Genomic DNA, 20,363 nt, shown 5'->3' on the forward strand with positions numbered 1-20,363 from the left:
ATGATGTGTATCCGTTCCCGCCCCCCTCACCCTACACTCTCTACCTTGATAAGGTGTCTGCGTGGGAGAAGAGCCTGGCTACTGAACACAAGAGGCCTATAAGCAAGTGTGTAAATTATCACCACTTTCCACCCTGGAAATAACTATGGCTTTGGAAATCAAAAGCATGAAGGAGCATTAAGGAAGTACTTTTTCCCCCAAAGAACTGAAATTACAAATGAACACCAAATCACTCATGAAAGTCAAGAAATTAAGCGACAAACCTAAAGGAACCTCCGAGATTTAATCACAGGAGAATGTTAAAGAGAATTACTGAGGCGGAGAATTATCAAAGTCACAACTGGAAAGGGGAAAGATGAAAGATGAAGCTATGCTTTAGGTGGGGGAGGTTTAAGAAAGATTCTTCAAGTCCATAATGGATACAAGACTGCTTCAGGCACTGGACGTGCCACTTTTGAAGACTTACATTGGTGACCTAATGGATTAAGAGATGTCCTGCTGCAGATCCCACCGTGGCTCCATGTAGACATGACCAGCGGGGTCCATGGTAGAGCATGGGGGTGACCCATCGTGATGAACATAGTCCACCTGAATGGAAAGAGGCACACCCGTCCTGGACCTATGCATGTGCAGGCAGTTGATGGACATTCGGCTCATTGTGCTGTAGTCGGCCATTTGAAACGCCGCAATCCGGTCCAGGAGTACACACTAATCCCTCATAAATGCATGACGGAGTCCAGCATGCAGCAGGGATGGGACTCGGATGTAAAGGTGCACTTCAAACCTGTGAGAATAGTAAGAAGAAAAGTGAATTACCCGACTGTCGGGAATCTCCTCATGGAGATCTACGCAGTAATCACATCTTGGACAGTTCTAGACTTGTATAGGAGCGTAAGCGAATGGTGTATGGCCTAAATCAATAAAACCTCGTACCATGTGCATAGCCTAAGTCAATCCAGCGTTTAACAGACAACCAACTGATAGATGCCACTTTTAAAAAAAATGGAGTGTAACTTGGTAAATTAATAAAAAGCAATTCAATTAACTAGAGTGTAGGTTTTGCATGAGGAATGTAATGAGCGGTGAGCTCAAGTGTAAAGAGTTTGAAAGGTACACCATATACAGTAAATTTAGAAAATTGCATCTTCACTATTTCATGATCATTTATCATCGGTTCTATTTGGTAGTCTGTTCTGTACATTAGGTAGGGGTAGGAACTGCACTATCAAGTATGGGTAAGAGCTAGTCTTAAGCCAAGTTTAATTTAAAAATAAAGTGTCATGGTCTACACGCGTAACTGGTCTGTGCCAGTCCGAAACTGATACAGGCAGCTTAAAGTGTGTGTGTTATATTTCTTTACTTTCCTCTCATCCTGGTACCTGAAACAAATGCGTGTTCTAAGCCTTTTCATCACACCACTGTCATGGATGCTTGCTTTCTGCTAGTGTCTGTAGATATTTTAATTCCCCATGCAACAGTTCTCAACAGTCCCTGGCTTCTGTTCTCCTCCAGCTCTTATTTTTTACACGAGAAGTTCTCCCCTCTTGCTACGTCAGTTTGGGGAAGAGCGGCACAGTATTCTGAGATTTTCGAAGGGAGTTGGCCATAACCCAGATGTTGAGGCTCTCCACATTGTTGCGTCCAAGTGCAGTTTTTTTTTTAACCTATTGTTTTTCTCCCATGTTTCAGTTTTTGTTTTTCACTTTAGGGTGGTTTCTCTCCATCCCAGACCCTCACATCTAAGTTTATTTAAAAAAATATATATATTTCCCAAATGCTGTGGTCTAATTCCATGGTGCAGGACATGCAGTAGAAATCGTGTTCATGATGGAAGACACAACAGAAGGGGTGCATATCACAAGGCCGGCACAATAAGACCGGCACAATCCCACAAGGGTTGCACTAAGAAGTAATTTCTGTAGATCACATAGTCATTGAGACCTGGTGAACAGGCCCCAGTCCATAGAAAATGTGACAAAAAAGACCTAGGATGTTAAACAGTAAAAAACGGGTACAACACCTGATGTAGAAGCAGTTGATCACAGTATTGCATAGGGTTGCATTGATATCTGCTAAGACCTTGTGCAGTGGAGTAGAATGAAATGGAAGTTACACTTGCTTTTAATTGCCCGGGTTATGTTGCTCATGTACTTATCGCTCTGTCACTCATCCCTCATGATAGCTTACATGCAATTATTTTTAGCTCCACAGTAGTGGACCATGAGAGGATAATGCCCTGTAAGGTAGACCCCTAATAATGTGCAAGCGCTGAAAATGTTGACTTCAAAGAAAGTGTAACCGTAACGCTAAATGTTTCTCAGCCAGGGACCAGGAAAATTTGCAGCAAGCAGTTAGTGTGGATTTTTACTTAAAAGATGTGGTCTTTGCTAGGAAGATAGAAACTTGATTCATTTATTTTGACATAAAAGGAATCCAGTGATTTTCTTGTTAGTACAAAATGTTTAAACACATCTGGAATAAATGACCTTGTGCTAAGCCAACGGGGATGCAACCAGCGCTGTGCAAACATGCCAAGATGACCATTTTATCCGCAACGCATCACTCTTGTGGCAACCGATCATGCAGACTATCTGGGATACTTTAGTTGCTTTGACTTTTAGCTTAGCCCATGTTCGGAAAGCTAATGGTCAGCTGGCAAATTGGTCTTCTGTCCTACTTGAACTGGGCTACTGCCTCCCCATCAGTAAGAACATGAAGAGTGAATGAGGGGATGCACTTTCAGAAATTATATTGTACTGTAATGGCCTTTATATAGCTCTTATTATCCCTGTTGGGTTGTTGGAGTGCTTTATGCAGGACAGCACGCTGCTCTAGAACCCACGGTTAGTGGTTAATCCAGTGGTTATTGGGATTGGTCTTGTGCTGTCAAGAAAACCATTTGGTGCATTTACGCGTTTCTTTGTGGTGGACTACATTAATAGGAATTACTTGTGAAGATTGGTGTTGGGGAGTACGCGAGTTAATGCAGACGGTTGGTGGAATTATTATGTTAGATAGAGGAGATTAAGTATGGTTGGGTTGCAGGAATGATTTTCAAAGGAGATGTGATTTGTTGGAAATTTTGGAATGAAATTTTGACTGTTTGCTGAAATACAACAAAAAAGATGAGGGCAAACATGCATGGGACTTCAAGTAAAATGCAGTATTGTGTGGCTTGCTTTGGTTTGGGTGGAACCCCACTTACTGAAGTACTGGATACCCTCCTTGTTTCTCTGGAAGACTTATGAAAGTAGTATTCCTGTGAACGCCCGATAACTACCTGCGCCTTCACAGCCATGCAACTTTTTCCTCTGCTGTGCATTAAGGGTTTAGACTTGTCTGAGTGTGTGCCTTTCAGAGTGAATGCCTCGATGGGAGTCTTGCCTCTCCGATAATGTATTAAACGGGGGACATTGGGATTGTGTGCTCTGGAAAGTGTTTGATTCCTGCTTGGAATTCTGCCCTCATTAGAAAGTGGACATGCTACCATAGCTTATTATAACTCGAACTGGTGACAGCTGTGGAATTCTTCAGCGTGTTTTAGGATGGCGACATTTAAAACTCAAAAGCAATCCTCTGTCTTGTGTGAAGAGGCTGGATAGATGAGCCTGGCATGCATGTTTGTGCATCGGGAACATCTGGTATTTTCTGTCTTTTAGTAAGATTATTGGTAACCTGGGTCTGGAGTGAGAGCCCAGATACTAGGAATTACACAGTTCTGTTCTTTAGTGAGTGTTGTGACTCAGACCTAGAGCACTTTGATTTAACACAAGAAGGTCAAAATATGACAAGAAGTATTTCATTTTTCCAAACAGTATGAAGCAGAGTGATAGGATAGTGGGGGTATAGGCTAAGAATATGTGGTCATAAGTTGAGAGTTTGGAGCCCCTGCACTAAAGTACTATTCCTTAGAGAAAGAAGGAGGCACGCACAAGTTAATAGCACATCCATTTATGTAGGAAGAGAGTTGAGTTGTTAAAATCCTTTGTCATTAAGCGATTGAAGGGGGGCTATTTTACTTGATTGTGCAGTGAGAAAACCAAAGACAAAGGGCTTGAAGATGGAAGATGCATTAAGAGTAGACTACTGTGCTTCTGGAGCAAGAAACATAGGGAGGATTAAGACTGGAGTGTTGTCCGTAGTAAGACTATGGAACATTGCCTTATTGGAGGATTGAGCCCTGGGCCTGCCATATTTTGGAGTAGGTGTGCTCTTGTGCAATCCTGCCACCTCGCACTAGTTAGGAGACTCAACGTCAATTGTGGACTCTCAGGACGGAAACCTGTCTCTGTTGTTTTGTCCCTTAGTAAGATTATTGTGTATTGAGATGAGGACTTCATATTCTGTTGTACTGGAGAGATGTGATCATTCAACCCTGCTGCCCCGAGCTCATCAAAAAGAAGGTAGGAGGCGCTGGATGTAAACTCCATCAAATACTCCTAGAGTCTGGGAAAGGGGACTGGAAAATTCTGCTTTATAGTAAGAGGAGGCAGCGATAAGTCGGCCCCTCTGTCCTTCAGTAAGAGAAGGGTGATAAGACAATGGAATGTTCTGTCTTCTCATGAGAAGTTGCAGCTATGCGGCTGGAAGCCTACTGTAAGAAAATAGAGAAGTGAGACTCGAGTAATGTGGGTAGGGGCTTAAAATTCATCGTTCCCATCTGTAGTCCGTGCGATGACTTAAGACTGACTTTTCAGTGTTCTTTTGAAGCCACTTCTCTGCTTGTGAGGGGTCATTGTTATTTATCTGTAACATGCTTCAGTTAGAAAACTGACCATTGCATCAGATTTTTTTTTGTTCTCATCGCTTTTATTTTTTTCCCTTGTTTTCTTCACTTTTTCCTGTTTCTATTTCTCCTGTTTCCTTTTATCTGTCTGACTCTCAATGGTGGTTGTCAGCTGGTTGACACTGATACGTGCACTTTGGCAATGGATAGAGACTGCCCTGTGCTTCAGGAGCTCCCTCGCTGCACAGACACTGAGGGTCCTCCATGCCAGGACTTGACAGGACATGCAGCCACTCAGAAATTAGAAAATTGTGTAAGGGCTTGTCCAGCAGGTGACCCAAATGGGGCCCCCCAGTATCTCGCCATCCAAGCTGAAGAAAATATGGCCTCTGCTCAGGAGAGGACAACAAATAATGTAATTGCCACAAGTGACCAGTGCATGGTGGCCGCTGACCATCTCCCACAACAGGATTTGAAGCCAAAGACATCAGAACCATCTCCCCCCAGATCTGAAGCCCCTCCTCAGGAGGGCGAGGAGACCTTGGTTGACTCTCAGCCCATCCTGTTCAGTGAGAACCCGTTCGTGGTAGCCAATCGCAAGGGGAAATCTGGAGGAGGGGCCTGCCTAGGAGGCCCTCCGCTTGGCTACGGCAAGAGTGGCGTACTGAAGACCAACATGTTCGCCAAGAAGGCAAGCTGCCTGTGTGTTGTCTTTCGTGGGCCCATGTATGGAGCATGCTCATCACATCACCCCCTGACTAAACAAGCCGAGCGTTTTGTGTGTTTGTGGCATTAATATTAGTGTGCATGGTTTAAACTGCGCTGCACGGCTGCCCTGCTTCTATCTCTCACAGTAGCTACGCTTTTTGTTGAGCACAAAACCACATTGTATGTACTGAGCTGGGCCCAGAGCCCCTCCTGTCCAAGGATGGGACAAGAAGGTATGCTTTAGTGGTATTGTTTCCATTAGTTATGCGGTCCTATCTGGTAAGTTGATCTAAACTGTGGACCTAGTCACCAAATGTTTCATGGTGGCACCGTTCAGTGGATTCACTACCTTTTATTTTGCCATTGTGTGTGCTCTGTGGCTGGCAGATAGGTTGTGACCTTTGAATCGTGCTTGGGTTGCTTTCTGTGACTTCTCAGTATCGTAACTAAAGTGGTTGTATTTGTTTGTCAGGTGTCAATTTGTCACTGTTGGGCAAACCCTAGGCTAAAGGTTGGGCCTCTGAATATATTCTCTTTTCACATGCATCTCATGGAGACATTGAAATATTGCAAGCTATGATAGCTACCCTTTTCCACTGCACACACCACTAAAGCAGGAGCAATATTGGCCAATTTGGCTTGTTGGGACCTAGTCTTATTGACTCACAGTTCAAGTGAGCTTTCGGCAAGCAGTAACATTCACGGTTCCACTTAGATTCACCTTTTTATTTAACCTCATATTTCAATCCATCTGTCCTGTGCCCATTAACCCTTAACTAACGTAGACTAGAATCTAGTTAGTAGTTTAATGTAAAGCTCCTACTTGGTCAATGAACCAAAGAGAATCGTAGCAGCAGTGGCATCAGTTGGCAATAGAGCGTGGTTGGGTTCTTTCTAGCTTGAGTTCTCAATATCTTTTATCAAAACATTTGCCTACTGGGCGCTGGATTCAAAGTCCATCGATTTATGCAGTAATGCTTCATGACGCTGTTGCACCTTGTGCCTTAGGAGGGCACTAGATGTACTATTTTGATGCATATACATGGTTTCAGCCATTCAAATAATTATAGTTTAACCTTTTTCGGCCCCATATCACATTGTGTTCAGCTAACTGACTTTGATTATAAATATTTTAATTATCAAGATACAAGAAGTCTCTTTTGGAAGACACTTTATTTCCACTAATAGACCGCTGGCTATTTTTATGACACATCCAGTTCAGTTCATATTTCTGCACGTAACTTTTTGGGAGTATTCACCCTGGGCCAGATTGTTGGTTTTGTGATCTTCCAACTAGTTCTAGTTAAGATGAATCATTCCTCAGTCCCATCCAAATTAGAAGCCTGAGCTTCGCGATCCCTGTCCTCCTAGATACAGGCACTGGACCAAACCTTGCGTTAAAAAACATCACTGTTGTAGGGTACGTTTGAGTTGCATTTAATTTGTACTGACTTGTTCTTGGAAAGGTTCTGATACGTTATACATTTATTTTATTGCTGCAGCTCATAGTAACCAGTTGAAGTGCACCTGGTGTTCAATATGTGTGCACTTTGTTTTGGTCCTGTTTGCTGCTGAACAATGTGGTGCGATCTCAATAAGGAAACTCCATCAATCTTTAAAAACTAGGTCAGGTACTGCAATTGTATTGAAATTACCATAGTTTGGGAGGGGAATAGTTAATACTTTGAAGGGATTTAGTGGTTTGGTGCACCTTATATAATCACTGGGCCGGTATTATCATTCTTTTCCTGGTGGGTACAGACCACTTTCTGGTGTGAAATTTTGTCTTCAGGGTACCCAAGAAACCATTGGGCTCATATGCCATATCTGATGTGATCTGTGCAACCACGAGCTGGCAAGTGGCCTAAAATCTGTCCTGGATCTCTCAAATTTTAAATAATTTGCTGATCCATTCTTGGAACTCTAAAGCTAATCATATGACCTGGGCACCTGAAGCCAACCCAAGTATTAGAACCCAGGGAATATCCACAATTTTGTCCAATTAGCTTGCTACTCTTAGATAACAACACACAGTAAGGGCTTGGCTTAGGTATGGTAGGTCAGGTCGTTATGATTTTATGCCAAGGTCCCATACCAGGGTTCACATAATTCGGATGGTCCTTCCATTGCTTAGTCATCGATGAATGTAGCTGAGTAATATCTATCTTCGTAATGTCCACGTTCGTCATCTTTTGATTTTCAAAGGACAGTTTTTTCATTGTCCTTCATGGTTGCCCACTGCTGGACACGGCTGCCTTTTGATGTGCTGCTACTCTTAATTTTACTCGTTCAGTTGTTTCTTGTATTGTGTTCTGCATTAAAAGCTTGGATCTGCTTCTAAGGTCCAGTATGTTCACAAGTTTGATATGTTTTTTTTACCTAGACAACTGATGGATTCTCCGGGAGCAGCGTGAAACGAGATGCCCCCTACTCTCCATCCTCTCAGCAGGTAAACTCCTCCCCCAGTACTCATATCTACAAGATGATCAAAGTACCCATGAGCAGGCATAGCATGTTCCATCATTCCCATTGCTTTTCTTAAAGATAATGCTCTTCCGTTTTGGCTTCCGGCCATGTTTAACATGCTTACCTAAAATGTCCCTATGCAGACAAAATATATTTTTTACAGTATATTTAAACTATCCGCCAGTCCTAAATTGGTTAGCCTATCTCTTTGCTGTCCATCGGTTCAATATTGTGATCACTCTAATATGTGCTTAAGAGTTTTCTTCATTCAGTCATTGGCATGCTAAGGAAAAGGTGAAAATAACATGCTCTGGCACATTGATACCAAATTTGCTTCCCAGGTGCTGAGAGTAAACTAAAAATGGATTCCGCCTTGATGTAGACTTCAAATAGTTGCTGATACAATGCCAGAAGTTCATCTCTTGATAGTTTAAAATTTCATGTGTAGAGCATTTTACACTTTGGTGTAGCTATTTCAGACTTTGTCGTAGTTAATGTCTTTTGGGCATTGGTGAGAAAAGTAGTTGTTTGTGCTATGAAAGGTCACCAAAGCCTTGTTTACTTGGGTACCCTAAAAATAACTGCGTTTTGCAACCTTGATTTTCTTTGTTTCACATTGGCTCTCTCTTGTCAGAGCTTTGAACCACATTGTGTACCATATTAGTCATCTAATAAAATATGTACCGCTGGCTGCTTTATTATGTTCTGAGCACAGCCTAGGCCAGTTTCGACATGTGAGTACTGACAGAGTTGGATGCTAAAAGAACTTAAGCACGGCAGTGCACTTTATGCGGTTACACAGATTTCAGGATTCAATACATTGACCAATAAGATGATTATATTTTGTGATTGAATTATTTTTTAAATAGACTTATGAAAATATAGATGTACTGAGTGACATTTCTCTACTAGTGGCATTGTGTGAAGCCATCTATGTACAGTGCACCATTAGTGTGAGACAAAGCACACAGCAAGTCCAAGCATCCCTTGGATATCTTCTGATCATAAACTACTAACAGTCAAGGAAGAAAGAACAGTAGAGTGCTCCCAGGTAGAAGTCATATTAGACTGTGTTTATACAATACAACATGACTTCCCTGGAGAATACATTGTTTTAATCTGGAGCCACTTACTTATGAGACCAGATATTTTGAAAGCTATATCTGAGCACTATATGTCTGCTGCAAAGTAAATAATCGGAGTGGATGCATGGAGCTGCAGGCTTTAGGAAAACGTAGTCTGTTTTTCCTCATTTCGCCATGTCCCTTCTCCAAATCCTCACACCCTTTCTCCAAGCTTCCTTTCTCATTCCTTTAAACTTCCAGTGAAAATAGAAGTGCTTTCCATTTCTTTCTACAGAGACCCTAATTTCAAACGCAGGAATAAACCCAAAAAACAGACTTAACTTAGATATATGTCAAATAGTTACAGCTTGTGTAAAAAAAGAAAAAAAAGTCTTTGATAGATTTCCCCTTCACACACTTGAATAGTAGATTGCATTTGAATGAGATGGGAGAAGATATTGACATCTAGATCACTGTCCATCAAATCGCCTTCCAGCAAAGCTCAACAAAAAATGTAGGCATTCAAATACAGGTAGAAGAGTGCTTTCTGCAGAGCCTGACCTCCTTTAGAGCAGGGATCAACAATATTGGTTGCAAGTTTGTCTTAACGAATTTAATTACATCTAAAGAGTTATAGAGTTCATTGACTACTTGCATTGATGAAGTCTGGTTGGTCCTAGGTGGTGTGGTGCTTATCGTAAAAGAGAGGCAGAGTGTGGTTTTATTTAAAAATAATAAGATAAAGCCACAGTAAGATTTTGCAAGCATTAATAAACCTCCCAGTCTTTCCTTTTGGTGGAAAGAGTATGATGATGTTCCCAAAGGAAATTACTGCAGCCTTTATCGAAGCCTTGGTTATTTTTCAGCCGTGGTCCTCAGTGCTAGTCCAATCCTTTAAGGACTCCTGTAGCATTTCCGACGAGAAACCATATAGACTTTACAGGTGGTCGTTAGAGCAGGGAACATGCTGTGGTAGCAAGATTAACACATTTTGTTTAATTAAGAAAAATTGGCAATCTTGCAGTTACAATACCTTTGTTGAACCAGAGTTTGTGTTCAGCCAGGTAGATGTCTCTTGTAAATACATCCAGGCGTGTACTGCTGAAGGTTCACTTAACATTCATATTCTTTGTTGTGTTTGTCCTCTGTGTCTGTCTCCAGCAGCCTGCTGCCTCTCGGTCCGTTCACATGTCAGGCAGGGAGACGCGGTTTGTAAGTGGAGTTCTGCTTGCTGTGTGCAAGGGCTTCGCTGGCTTCTGCTTACCTGAAACATGCTCCGCACAAGTCTCCGATCATAGTGTGCCTTACCTCCTGCAGTCAGCTTCAGTGTCCCATGTCACTGTTTCCTACTCTTGTTGCTCAGAGAGGTGTCATCAGCAGACATCTGCCTTTATATGCACCTCTCCCCTGCAGGCTTTCTTGCTCATAACATCTTACTATCACCTTAGGTGCACTGATTTCTGTGACATCCCTCTTTATAAATGCTTCCTTGTGACCTTACCCCCACGTCACTTATAAGTTATTCATTCAGCCTGCCTCCACCCGAAGTCCTTTTGCATTGGAGATCCCCAGTTATACTCTCCTTTCTCCTCCAAAGGTCCTACCCCTGGGCGGTTGCCACTTTATCTGAAGTGCCCTTTGTAGGCTTTTTGCTTCACCTGCATCCATCACATCACTGTCTGTTATTCCTCCATTCTCATCCCTCATGGGTTGTACCTATGCATAGACCAAGTCTCATGATGTGATCCTCCGTGCACCAGCATAGGCCTTCCATTAGATGCAGTGGGGATCTGGAGATATAGGCACTCAATACCTTTCAGTAATGTGTTTTGTTTTTTAAACAATCCTCAGATGATTATCCATACTGTCCCATTTTCAGGGCAGTATAGATGTCATGGTTTATAGTTTGGCTCGGAATTGATGTGACCGTGCTGCATGCATGAACAACCCTTGTGCATGTATCACCATTGCTCATGAAGGGGATTACGCCATGCTCTTGCTTTCATTGGTCAAACTGCAGCTATGCTTTGCATTTTCGGTTTCACCAGTTATGACAGTCCAGTGTAAACCATTGCTCGCCTGTTCTGCCCATTGCCTACCAGCCAAACACCTTTACCTTTCCTCCATGCTCTGTTTTCTCTTTGAATAACTTTGACTGTTTGGCCACTTGATTGGCCAGCGCTCAGGTTTTCAGCTTTCCGACGGCCCATGGTAATGGCTCTATTTCAGACCCTAGGTATCTGTGGTTGAATTGGAATGCCCACGAGGATATGGCCCTTGGATTGTTTGCAAGCACCCATGCCCAAGGAGCATCCCCAGGGCAAACGAAGAGAGCAGTGTGATCGTTCCATTAAATTGTGTTAAATTGCAGTTGTTTTGTTCCAACTCGTGTACTGCATCCACAAGACAACTTGAGATCTGTTTGGCAGTTTAACATTGTTTCTTCTTCTTGGTGCTGAAATCAGGCTTCTCTATCAGTGGTGAAGTTCACGTTTAAAACAAAGCTCTTATCTAAGAATTATTCATCGAGATAATCGATTTAGCATTTAATGTCCTGATAGGGAATACATCATTATTTGATACTAATTCGACTGAGGAGAGCAATGGACAGGACTTCAGTGGTCTTCACTATGATGAAACTTTGTTGAATAATAAAATGCATTGCAGGTAGTCCTGTGGATGATATTAAGGTACTGATAATTTTTGCACAGCATTCAGCTAGCAGCTAGCACCTCCCTCCTAACCGGCTTCATGCCCAGCCTAGGCTCCTCTTCAGTGGAAATGGCTGCTCAGTATCTGCACAAGTCATGTTCATCAGACTTGTACATTGTTTTGTTTTGTCTTGCCTTTTATTCTGGTAGTTTGATAACTAGCTTTCCACTCCTCTTCAACACAGAAATGTTTCAGATGCTGCTGTTGCCCTAATGCTTTGAGAAGGTGCGATCTGTGGAGGTGTAATCCCACAGATGGGAATTGGCTAGTGTGCATCATCTGTCCTCCATCTGAACAAAATGCCTGGAAATGACATATATTTCCTGTATTGCTACTGAAATGCATTATGTTAAGCAGCTTGGAAACATGTGTATGATAGAACACTTTCCTTGCATGTGTTGCTGTTTTGGAGCCGCATTTTTGCTTTCCAAAATGGCCGTAAAGTGTTTCTTTGAAAGTTGTCATGTTTTATTCGCACCTTTTGAGGGCGTTCCAAATCTGCGACAGCCCTTCTAGGTTTGTAACGTCCTGCCTTTCTGTGCATTTGAAGTACGAAGGCTCACTCTGCTAGAGTGGGCCCTGCATGTGTTGATGTTGTGTAGATTGGAAATGCACCAGATCCTTGTGGCATGTTGTTTGCTAGCGCACTCTGAAGAATCTCACACTCTCTCTCTTCCTAGGCTTCCATAAGCTTCCTCTCCCAGAGTGACAGCAGATCGGTAAGTGGCACGTCCTTTGATCTGGTCTACATCTCCTAATGTACCTTTTTTTTTTATTAAATGTAATCTGTGTTTTCTAGCCTCGCATAACAACCCCAAATTTATCCTCCATCTCCGGACTTGTCCAGATGGTACACCTATGGTGTGCCCACAGCAAGGTCTGCTGTTGGAACTAATAGCAATAGAAATATGCATGATTGTAAAAGCTGTACAAGGAACAGGGTGAGGCAGCACTACTACTCCATTGTGGCCTAGGTAAGCTTCAGGCTAGGGCTCATTTAATTTTGGATACTGGGAGGGAGTCCTTGTGATTGGGTTGATGGTGGACAACAAAGTAGACGTAGCAGTGGAAGGGAATAGCAGGCACTTAAGATTTAAGTCCAACAGCGGACATGAGTAATGTAGAAACAAAAGAAGGATCCACATTTCAAGATCACAGTATTAAAGCGAGAGAGGAGGTGACAAAAAGGCACCGCTGTTCCAATCAAAGTGGTTCTGGATGGGCACCTTTCCTATTAACAGTGAGGACAAAGGACTAGAGCTCAAAAGGACTCTGACATGCATGCAAAAGCTCAGTTATCAGACTTGCAGATTTGTATATCTCGGATACTACAACTTTTAAAATGTTAACTCCACTGCCAGTGTGGTGGTGAGGCCATGAGTTTGCTGTTTGGAGCAGTGAATCATTAAGCCTCTGTGAAGATAGGCCTCCGTGCTGAGCAGGTTGTACACTTCGGATCGACAGCAGTTATCCCTGCACAAGTCCTATTGATGGCTACATTGCCTGCAGTCATATGGAAAGGATTATTTGCATTTGTGAATGTGGTAGAAAACCGATATTTCAGTAACATGTGAAAACGCGCCGCAAACTCTGGAGGCTGTACATGGTTTTGCTGTTGATTACACATTGCCCTCCTCATCGCTCCTGCCAGATGCAGCGTCTTTTCCTCTGCTCACTCTGGATGTTTCAGATTAGCATATCAGAAACTTTTGGCTACTGCTAGGTTCATTAAATTCCTTACTTTTTCTGTTAAGTGTGTTTTTACTTGCACCAGCTTTTCAAAGTATTTTTAAAAGGAAGCTTACTGCTCTTGCTTCTTTTTTGAATACTGGTTTTGTTCACATCATTCCACTTTGGCCTTGCTTTGTATGATGTTGGATGGGCTATAGACTGTTGCCTATATGGGACCCCTACAGCTTGTATTCTCTAACCAGGAAACTGGTTTCTGATCTACCAGCTCTTTGTGATAATTGCTTTTAGATGAGGTATCTGGAAGACCACTTCAAGGCATCATCACCTCAGTCTTCCAGCTGCCAAAGTAAAAGGTTCAGCCCTACTTCCTGGCATTGAGGGAAGTGTTCCAGACCAAAGCTTTCCAAGTGTAGTCTCTAAGTATAGAAACACTTTTTTGCATCATACCCTATTCCATGGTAACCGGTGCTTGGCTGAGTGCAAATACCTTCAATGTAGCAAAATTCCCTGAGTGCTCTGTGGTTTATCAGGTCTGCAGAAATCCTTCTTTTAAAATGTTTTATTTATTAGGATTTTCCCCCAAAAAAGTAACAGGAAGCAATATTAGAACATGGCGAAAGTTGCCACAATCCCAGACCCCAGAAGTGTTTATAACTTTTCATCTCACGGTTACAAAGCGGATGCAATGTACTATATTCCCTCACTTCTCTCTTCCCCTCTTCCTTCTGCATATTAACAAAATTCGCTACCTTCATGTCACACATCATCCCAAGGCTCCCACATAGCTCTGAAGACCTCAGAGGTTGCACATTCTCACTTTGTAATGAACATGAGTGAGCCGGCTACGGTTGCCTTATAAGAATCGCAACATTAGTAGCCCAAATACAGTTTCTAAGTATGTGTCCTGTAGTCCAGATCTCACTTGCTTCCCATGCACAAAGTTGACAAGTGGGCTCCAGATGTCTCTTGGTTGAGATGATCAAAGTTCATCAGCTTCCAGTATTCCTCTAATTGCTCCTGGCTATATTACATCCTCCCACCATGTTTTAATGCTGGTGAAAAATGCTACATCCTCAATGTATCGCCAATCTACACTTAGCCAGTAGCAGCATTAAAACATTCCGTTTACACATCCCCAGGTGAACATCTTTGACATAGCCCAAATGGGCCGTGACTGGGGTACATTGAACTGTAGCCTCAGTCACCTCGTCTATTTTATCAAGTACCAGTGACCAAGACCTGGCCACCTCAGAGCAGAGCCAGTCCAGGCGCTGAACGTCTGTTCCCATGGCTTTGCAGGGCATACAACCGAGGTATTGAGCAAGCCCATGTTATTGAGAAATGCATGGGTGTGAAACATCCTGCTAAGGTTTTTAGCATGTATCAATTGTACCTATAATTGTACAATAGTGGACCTGTTTGGGCACAACATCATCCCAATTGGTTATCTGTGAGCTCAACATCGATGTCGGCCTGCCAGTTGATTCGAGCCCTAGGGTTGAGCACAGGTGCCCTAGCGTGCATAATAGAGTACAAGAGGGTAATATGCTTCCTGGAGGAGATGAAGGTTCAACTACTCTTCTAGTGCATGCAGTTCTGGAGGTGATTGTGGAAAGGTGTTGTGTATACAATTGCATGTGAGGTCTGTGGAAATCCTTTATTCGCAGTCCTGGTACTTACCCTGTAGTAGATGTACTTGAAGTTACAAGTGTTTAGGTCAGCTCCCACCAAAGTCATAAATCTTCTTTGATTCCCTTTCTTCCTTATTTGTAGACCAATTGCAGTTCCCTTCAAATGGGGTGTGGACTTAGCTGGGACCAGCTTATCAGACATCAGCTGATGTGGAATGTTTGGTGGGCATTGCGGTAGAAGCATACCATGGGAAACTGAAATGCTGCCAGTGTCACTGGCCCATTATTTAGTGCTCAGTGTCCCTCAGTCACATTTCCTAAAATGCCTTCCTTTCATGCTTAGGGGGGAAACCTGTGGCCAATTAGTGCTCATTGCTCATCACTTACCTTATCAAATGATATTCAGCTTGGTCTTGGAGAGTGCAAAGATTTTTCTCAAGCAGCTTCCATTGGCAAAGGAGAAGATGGACATTGCTACCATTACGATATGCCCTCTTTGTCTCCTTAAGAAGGCACTGCAGACATGTCCTTATTACTTTAAGATCTGTCATCTCCGCTTTGAGGACTTTGTGTTGGTTCCAACTCAGTTCTCACCCTTGAAGAGCTTTTTGTAGTTGTAATGCCATGCTTGAGACAGCTTATGAAGCACCCAAGTATGATTCAAATGTGGCCTTTAAAATACTTTAGTTGAGTTAATTTAATTTGAGATCTTGGTATGAGTTTGTTTGGATGGTCTACGTAAGTTGTTTCCTTGAATAAGGAAGTTGCATCCTTTTTGGAATAATCCTCATCCTTTTTGGAAATCTAATATTTATACTTTTTTGTGGTCATGTTGGCAGTGAGATTTGAGCCCGTTACTATTTAAGAGATTGTTTTTATGATGTGAAGAAATATTTGTAGTGGCTATCACTTCAGTCCGGTGAGTCCATAATCTTCTGGCCTTTTTTTGCTTTTTAGTTGCAGGTGGAGCTTTGTGGGACTCCCGTATGCTGCTTTGTAAGCATTGCTCTTTAGATTTCAGTTCAGAAGTGGATGCAGAGTGTAATAGGGCTAGTAAATTCATCCCGGCATGCATCTATAATGGAGCTGTCATATACTGTGTTTACCTCTTAGTGGTAGTAACAGAGTCAGTGTAGAAGGGCAAAAGAGTGAGATAAATAAATAAATATGGTATTTAAAATAAAAATGATTGCATAGCTGCAGTTTGTTATGAAGTTACTATAGAGTCATTCAAATAAATCTTCACGGAATCGCAGATCAACCTTGCGGTGGAGCTGCCGTAATCTGCCATGAAACGAGATCTCCCAACCACTATTTTCTTTTGACATCACAGTATGGTATAGATAGATGGACACACTTTCCAGTGATACACCGAACCTTTACATCTCATTATGTTTTGTACAACCTTTGTGTGTTTGATGCTTAGGCAAGCTTTGAGAGGTTTGCAGTGATCTATTTTGCAAAACTTTCTCTGTCCCAACTACTGTTTTTCTCACCTTTTCTATCATTGTTTTCCTTTGTTTATTTTATTGTAATTGATTCCTTTTTGTGCTCATTTGCTCTTTATATCTTGATTCTTTTTTTTGCTTTTTCACTGCTGAATCATTTAATTTCTTTAACATTATTGCCCTTTTCTTTATTTAATTACCTTTTCCTAAATATTTCTATTTCCTTTCTATGTTTTTTTTTTTTTTTACACTGGCTCCTGTGTCTGTGTTCTTTATTTCACTCTCCTATCCTTAACCTCCTCTTGATGGTGTGGCTGGATAAACAGACAAAACCTGGTGCCATTCAGCCTCATTCCTGGGTGCGGCAGACCATAACTCCACCCAACACAGAAGGCAGAAACAGCCCGAACCCATTCCAACAGCCAGAGGTTTCCTCCAGCGTACACAACTCTGTAAGTGCCCCGTATCCCTCCTTGTGGTAAGAGTTTAGCTAGATTTGAAAATCAGCTTCTGTAGCAAAGTTTTGCTGGAAGCCTGAAATCGTGCCAATCTGTTTTTTCTACTCATTTGGGTCTACAGGAAACTAACAATATTACTCTAGATTCATTTTGGGTTGTCGTAGCATATAGGTAGGAATCATATGGTCTATGGCTGGTTCCCCAGACACCATCATGAACCTCAATTTCTACCTTCATTTTCACATTCGTATCTCATCATTTTTTAGTGTGCATTGTTAGAGGTCATCAAAATCTTCCCACTATAATGTCCGTCATCTTGCAAATTTTAATCTTGTCTGGGTTTATTGGGAAGTGTTAGCTGCATGACACATCACAGCCGTGTTCCATCTGTTTCTCCTGCCACTAGCTAATTGTACCAGTCCACATTGATTTTTCCAGTGTCTTTGTTTGAAAGAACCTCATCCTCTTTGTGGTTCTTGTAATCTGAACTGAAAGAACTGCTCGTATTCTTCGGCACTGTAGCATGTCTTAACTCTGTAGTTGATAATCTGCTGCTCCTAGAAATCCTCTCCTCCTAGAGTCGCCAGATCCTTCCAGTGGAAACTAGATATCTACTTCAGTATGCACAGATGTGGACATAATTTATTCACAGCCTGTGCTATGTGCTGTAAAATCAGTAAACATAATTCTGAGTTTATTCTTTTGCTTGGAGTTTGGCATGCTAAGTAGTTTTTGCCATGTGGCGATTCCTGCATTACGATTTAACATTGGCTTTAGTGAGTTCTATAGCTTGTATTAGTAACCAGTGGGGCCATAGTCTGTAATGCTGCAAATTTAGGTGAACATGTGTTTTAATAACCTTTGAGTTAGCCTTGATTTGGTTTGTGTGCCTCAGTTTAACTTTTGAGCTGCAATAGGTATTCCCTCAGGTCAAGTTCTGCGTTGTACTCATTTGATAAATGTTTAGCTGCCTCACTACAAACCTAAATGGGAATCAGGTAAAGACAATCCATTTTCGCTGGACCTGTCCGGCCACCTGAGCACAGGTGACAAGTGTGCGTGCTCCAAGAGTCACCTAGTCCCTAATGCAGCACCTGTATTCTCCATGTTCATTGATTGACTGGACATAGTTTTAAACTATCAGTAGAAACTGAAATAGGTAACCACCTCCTAGAATATCACCAGTATCAGTCAGCTGTCTCCACCCCCCCCCATATCTTCTGACCCATTTGATTGTCCCCATTGCATGTGCACTGCATTCAAAGGTTCAGCTGAGTCTGAATCTGCGCCCTTTAAAACAAGTTTAAATTACACCCCGCACATCCTTGCTGACATGTTACTGTAAGTTGGGTGTTCTTTTTATTATATTTGCAGCTATACCTAATCGTCTTCCCAGTTAATACCCTTCTAGCCATCCCCAGTTGCTTCCTCTAAAATCTATTTTAGTTAAACCCTGTAACCCTAACCTAAGCCAGAAATCATGCTGTTGTATAAATGATCAGTAATGTGTGCCTCTACTGTATGCTTATTTGGTGTAGTTCCACCCTATTAGGCAGCACTTAAAGTAAAAACCCTTCTCTTGCCAAACCTTCCTATCACCGTTCGTGACATTGGCTTCTATCTAGAATTTCTCCTCAGTGTAGAAAGCTCCTACTTTCTTATATCCCCATTCTACAGACCTTTATGAGATAAGAGTCTGATCTTTGTGGTCAAGGGAAACAGTTCAGCCCGTGTTTTTTTGTGGAGGGGGGTGATATCTCCACATATCTGATATTGATGAGATCTAGACAATAATGAATATAATGCACATTGGAGTGTTCATGAGGTGATGGGCAGTGAAATATGTATTCTCTAATTAAATACATTTATCTCAGCCTCTAGGTAACAGGCCTACTATAAAGTTCTCTGTGTTTCTGATTCCTTGGTGATGGTAGGCCTCACTTAATACCAGCAGAGAATGTGTATTTGTCCCAGATTGTCCTCCAGCCAGTCATTCACTGCTGGTGTAGTTAAACTCTCTTCTACCAGAGCTTACCACCAAGAGTGGGGGTGGGAAGGCGTGCCACCACATTTGTTCACATCTTGGCCATAACCTTGGTCTTAATCTTTGTGAAGTTGATGCTTCTTTCAGGCTGAAGAATGACCTGTGCTCAGAGGTGGTATTAGCAGCAAGGTGACCACAACCTGAATACGATGGTGGGTGCAGTGTGTAGCTGTCTTTTGTCCTAAGAATAGCCCTGGAATACGCAGGGGTAGACAAATGCCAAAGAACCCCTGCTGTCTAGCATGGAAAACCAACCCTCATGGGGCTATACATAGATTTGTGGAAACCCACTGTGGAGTACCCAACCTCTCATGTACTCCAGTCACATCTTTCTTTGCTGCACACGCCTACATCAAATTGAAAGGAAGGTAAGGAGTTGCAATAATGAGTCTGAATGCGTTTTCCAGGGAAGATCAGCAGTTGATGGCCACAACTGGGGATGCAATGTGTTTACCCTACAACTATCAGTCAAATGCAACCAACAATTTGCCATATCAAAGCAAGGACATGGGAATGGTAGTTGCCCAAGTTAAAAGATGGTCCACTTAAAGGATGAACCCCATCTCATGCCAAGTTGAGAACTTAACGGTGGAGCTTTGTATTCCACAACGTGTAAACCGCCTGCCAGATGCATTGGTTCATGAGACACCTGTGCCAGAAAACATACTGTGGCAACCAGAAATGTTGAAAGGATGCGCAGCCTGGCACACTAGCTCTTCAGGTCAAAGCAACTCCTTATGTGCTCCTGTGTGGGGTCCCTCAGGGTTCATCGCTGAGCCCATCCTTGTTAAACATTTGTGTCAGAAATGGCTCCCCTAATCCAATACTTCGGTTTCAACTTAACATTATACGCCGACGACACTCCGATTGTGATCGTGGCTCATAAAAATCAAGTATCCCCTGCAATGCAGTTTCAAAACTGCATGAGGGAAATCAGAAGCTGGATGGGAAGGCATTGCCTTAAGTTGAATTCGGACAAAACCGAAGTGGTGATCTTTGGTAACCTTCAACCAAGATGGGATAGACTATGGTGGCCAGCTGAAATCGGAGAGCTTCCGAAGCCGGTAGAAAAGGCTAAGAACCTCGGGGTTCTGATCGACAGTAAACTCACCTTCTCCCAACAAACCAATGCCACAGTTTTGGCATGTTTTACTTGATAAGGAAACTGAAGAAGATACTGCCGTACATCCCCCAAGATTCCAGGAGGACGGTTGTAACCACATTAGTACTATCAAAACTAGACTATTATTACGGCCTCTACCTAGAGTTACAGAAACAACATCCAAACAAACTTCACGTGCTGCAAAATGCAGCCGCCAGGCTTTTATTGAACATACCAAAGTATCAATCAGTTGCGAAAGACATCCCGAAACTTCATTGGCTGCCTGTGGCACAACGCATTAAGTTCAAGGCA

The 20,363-nt window shown here is 42.4% G+C and overlaps 1 protein-coding gene across 28 annotated transcripts in view; it reads left to right on the plus strand.

Moving 5' to 3' along the window:
- The window catches only part of SCRIB (scribble planar cell polarity protein), a 792,600-nt gene that overhangs the window by 617,109 nt on the left and 155,128 nt on the right, over window positions 1-20,363 (plus strand). For 15 of the 28 annotated variants that reach the window (XM_085604619.1, XM_085604607.1, XM_085604621.1 and 12 more), the window contains 5 exons: window positions 4,899-5,422; window positions 7,823-7,883; window positions 10,126-10,176; window positions 12,357-12,395; window positions 16,774-16,899. In XM_085604619.1, coding sequence (XP_085460745.1) covers window positions 4,899-5,422; window positions 7,823-7,883; window positions 10,126-10,176; window positions 12,357-12,395; window positions 16,774-16,899 — 801 coding nt within the window. Of the gene's footprint in view, window positions 1-4,898; window positions 5,423-7,817; window positions 7,884-10,125; window positions 10,177-12,356; window positions 12,396-16,773; window positions 16,900-20,363 lie in introns of all 28 variants that reach the window. The other 13 variants (XM_085604630.1, XM_085604631.1, XM_085604634.1 and 10 more) reach the window with 8 other exon arrangements.

Source organism: Triturus cristatus, chromosome 5_1, assembly GCF_964204655.1.
Source record: "Triturus cristatus chromosome 5_1, aTriCri1.1, whole genome shotgun sequence".
Lineage (NCBI taxonomy): Eukaryota > Metazoa > Chordata > Amphibia > Caudata > Salamandridae > Triturus > Triturus cristatus.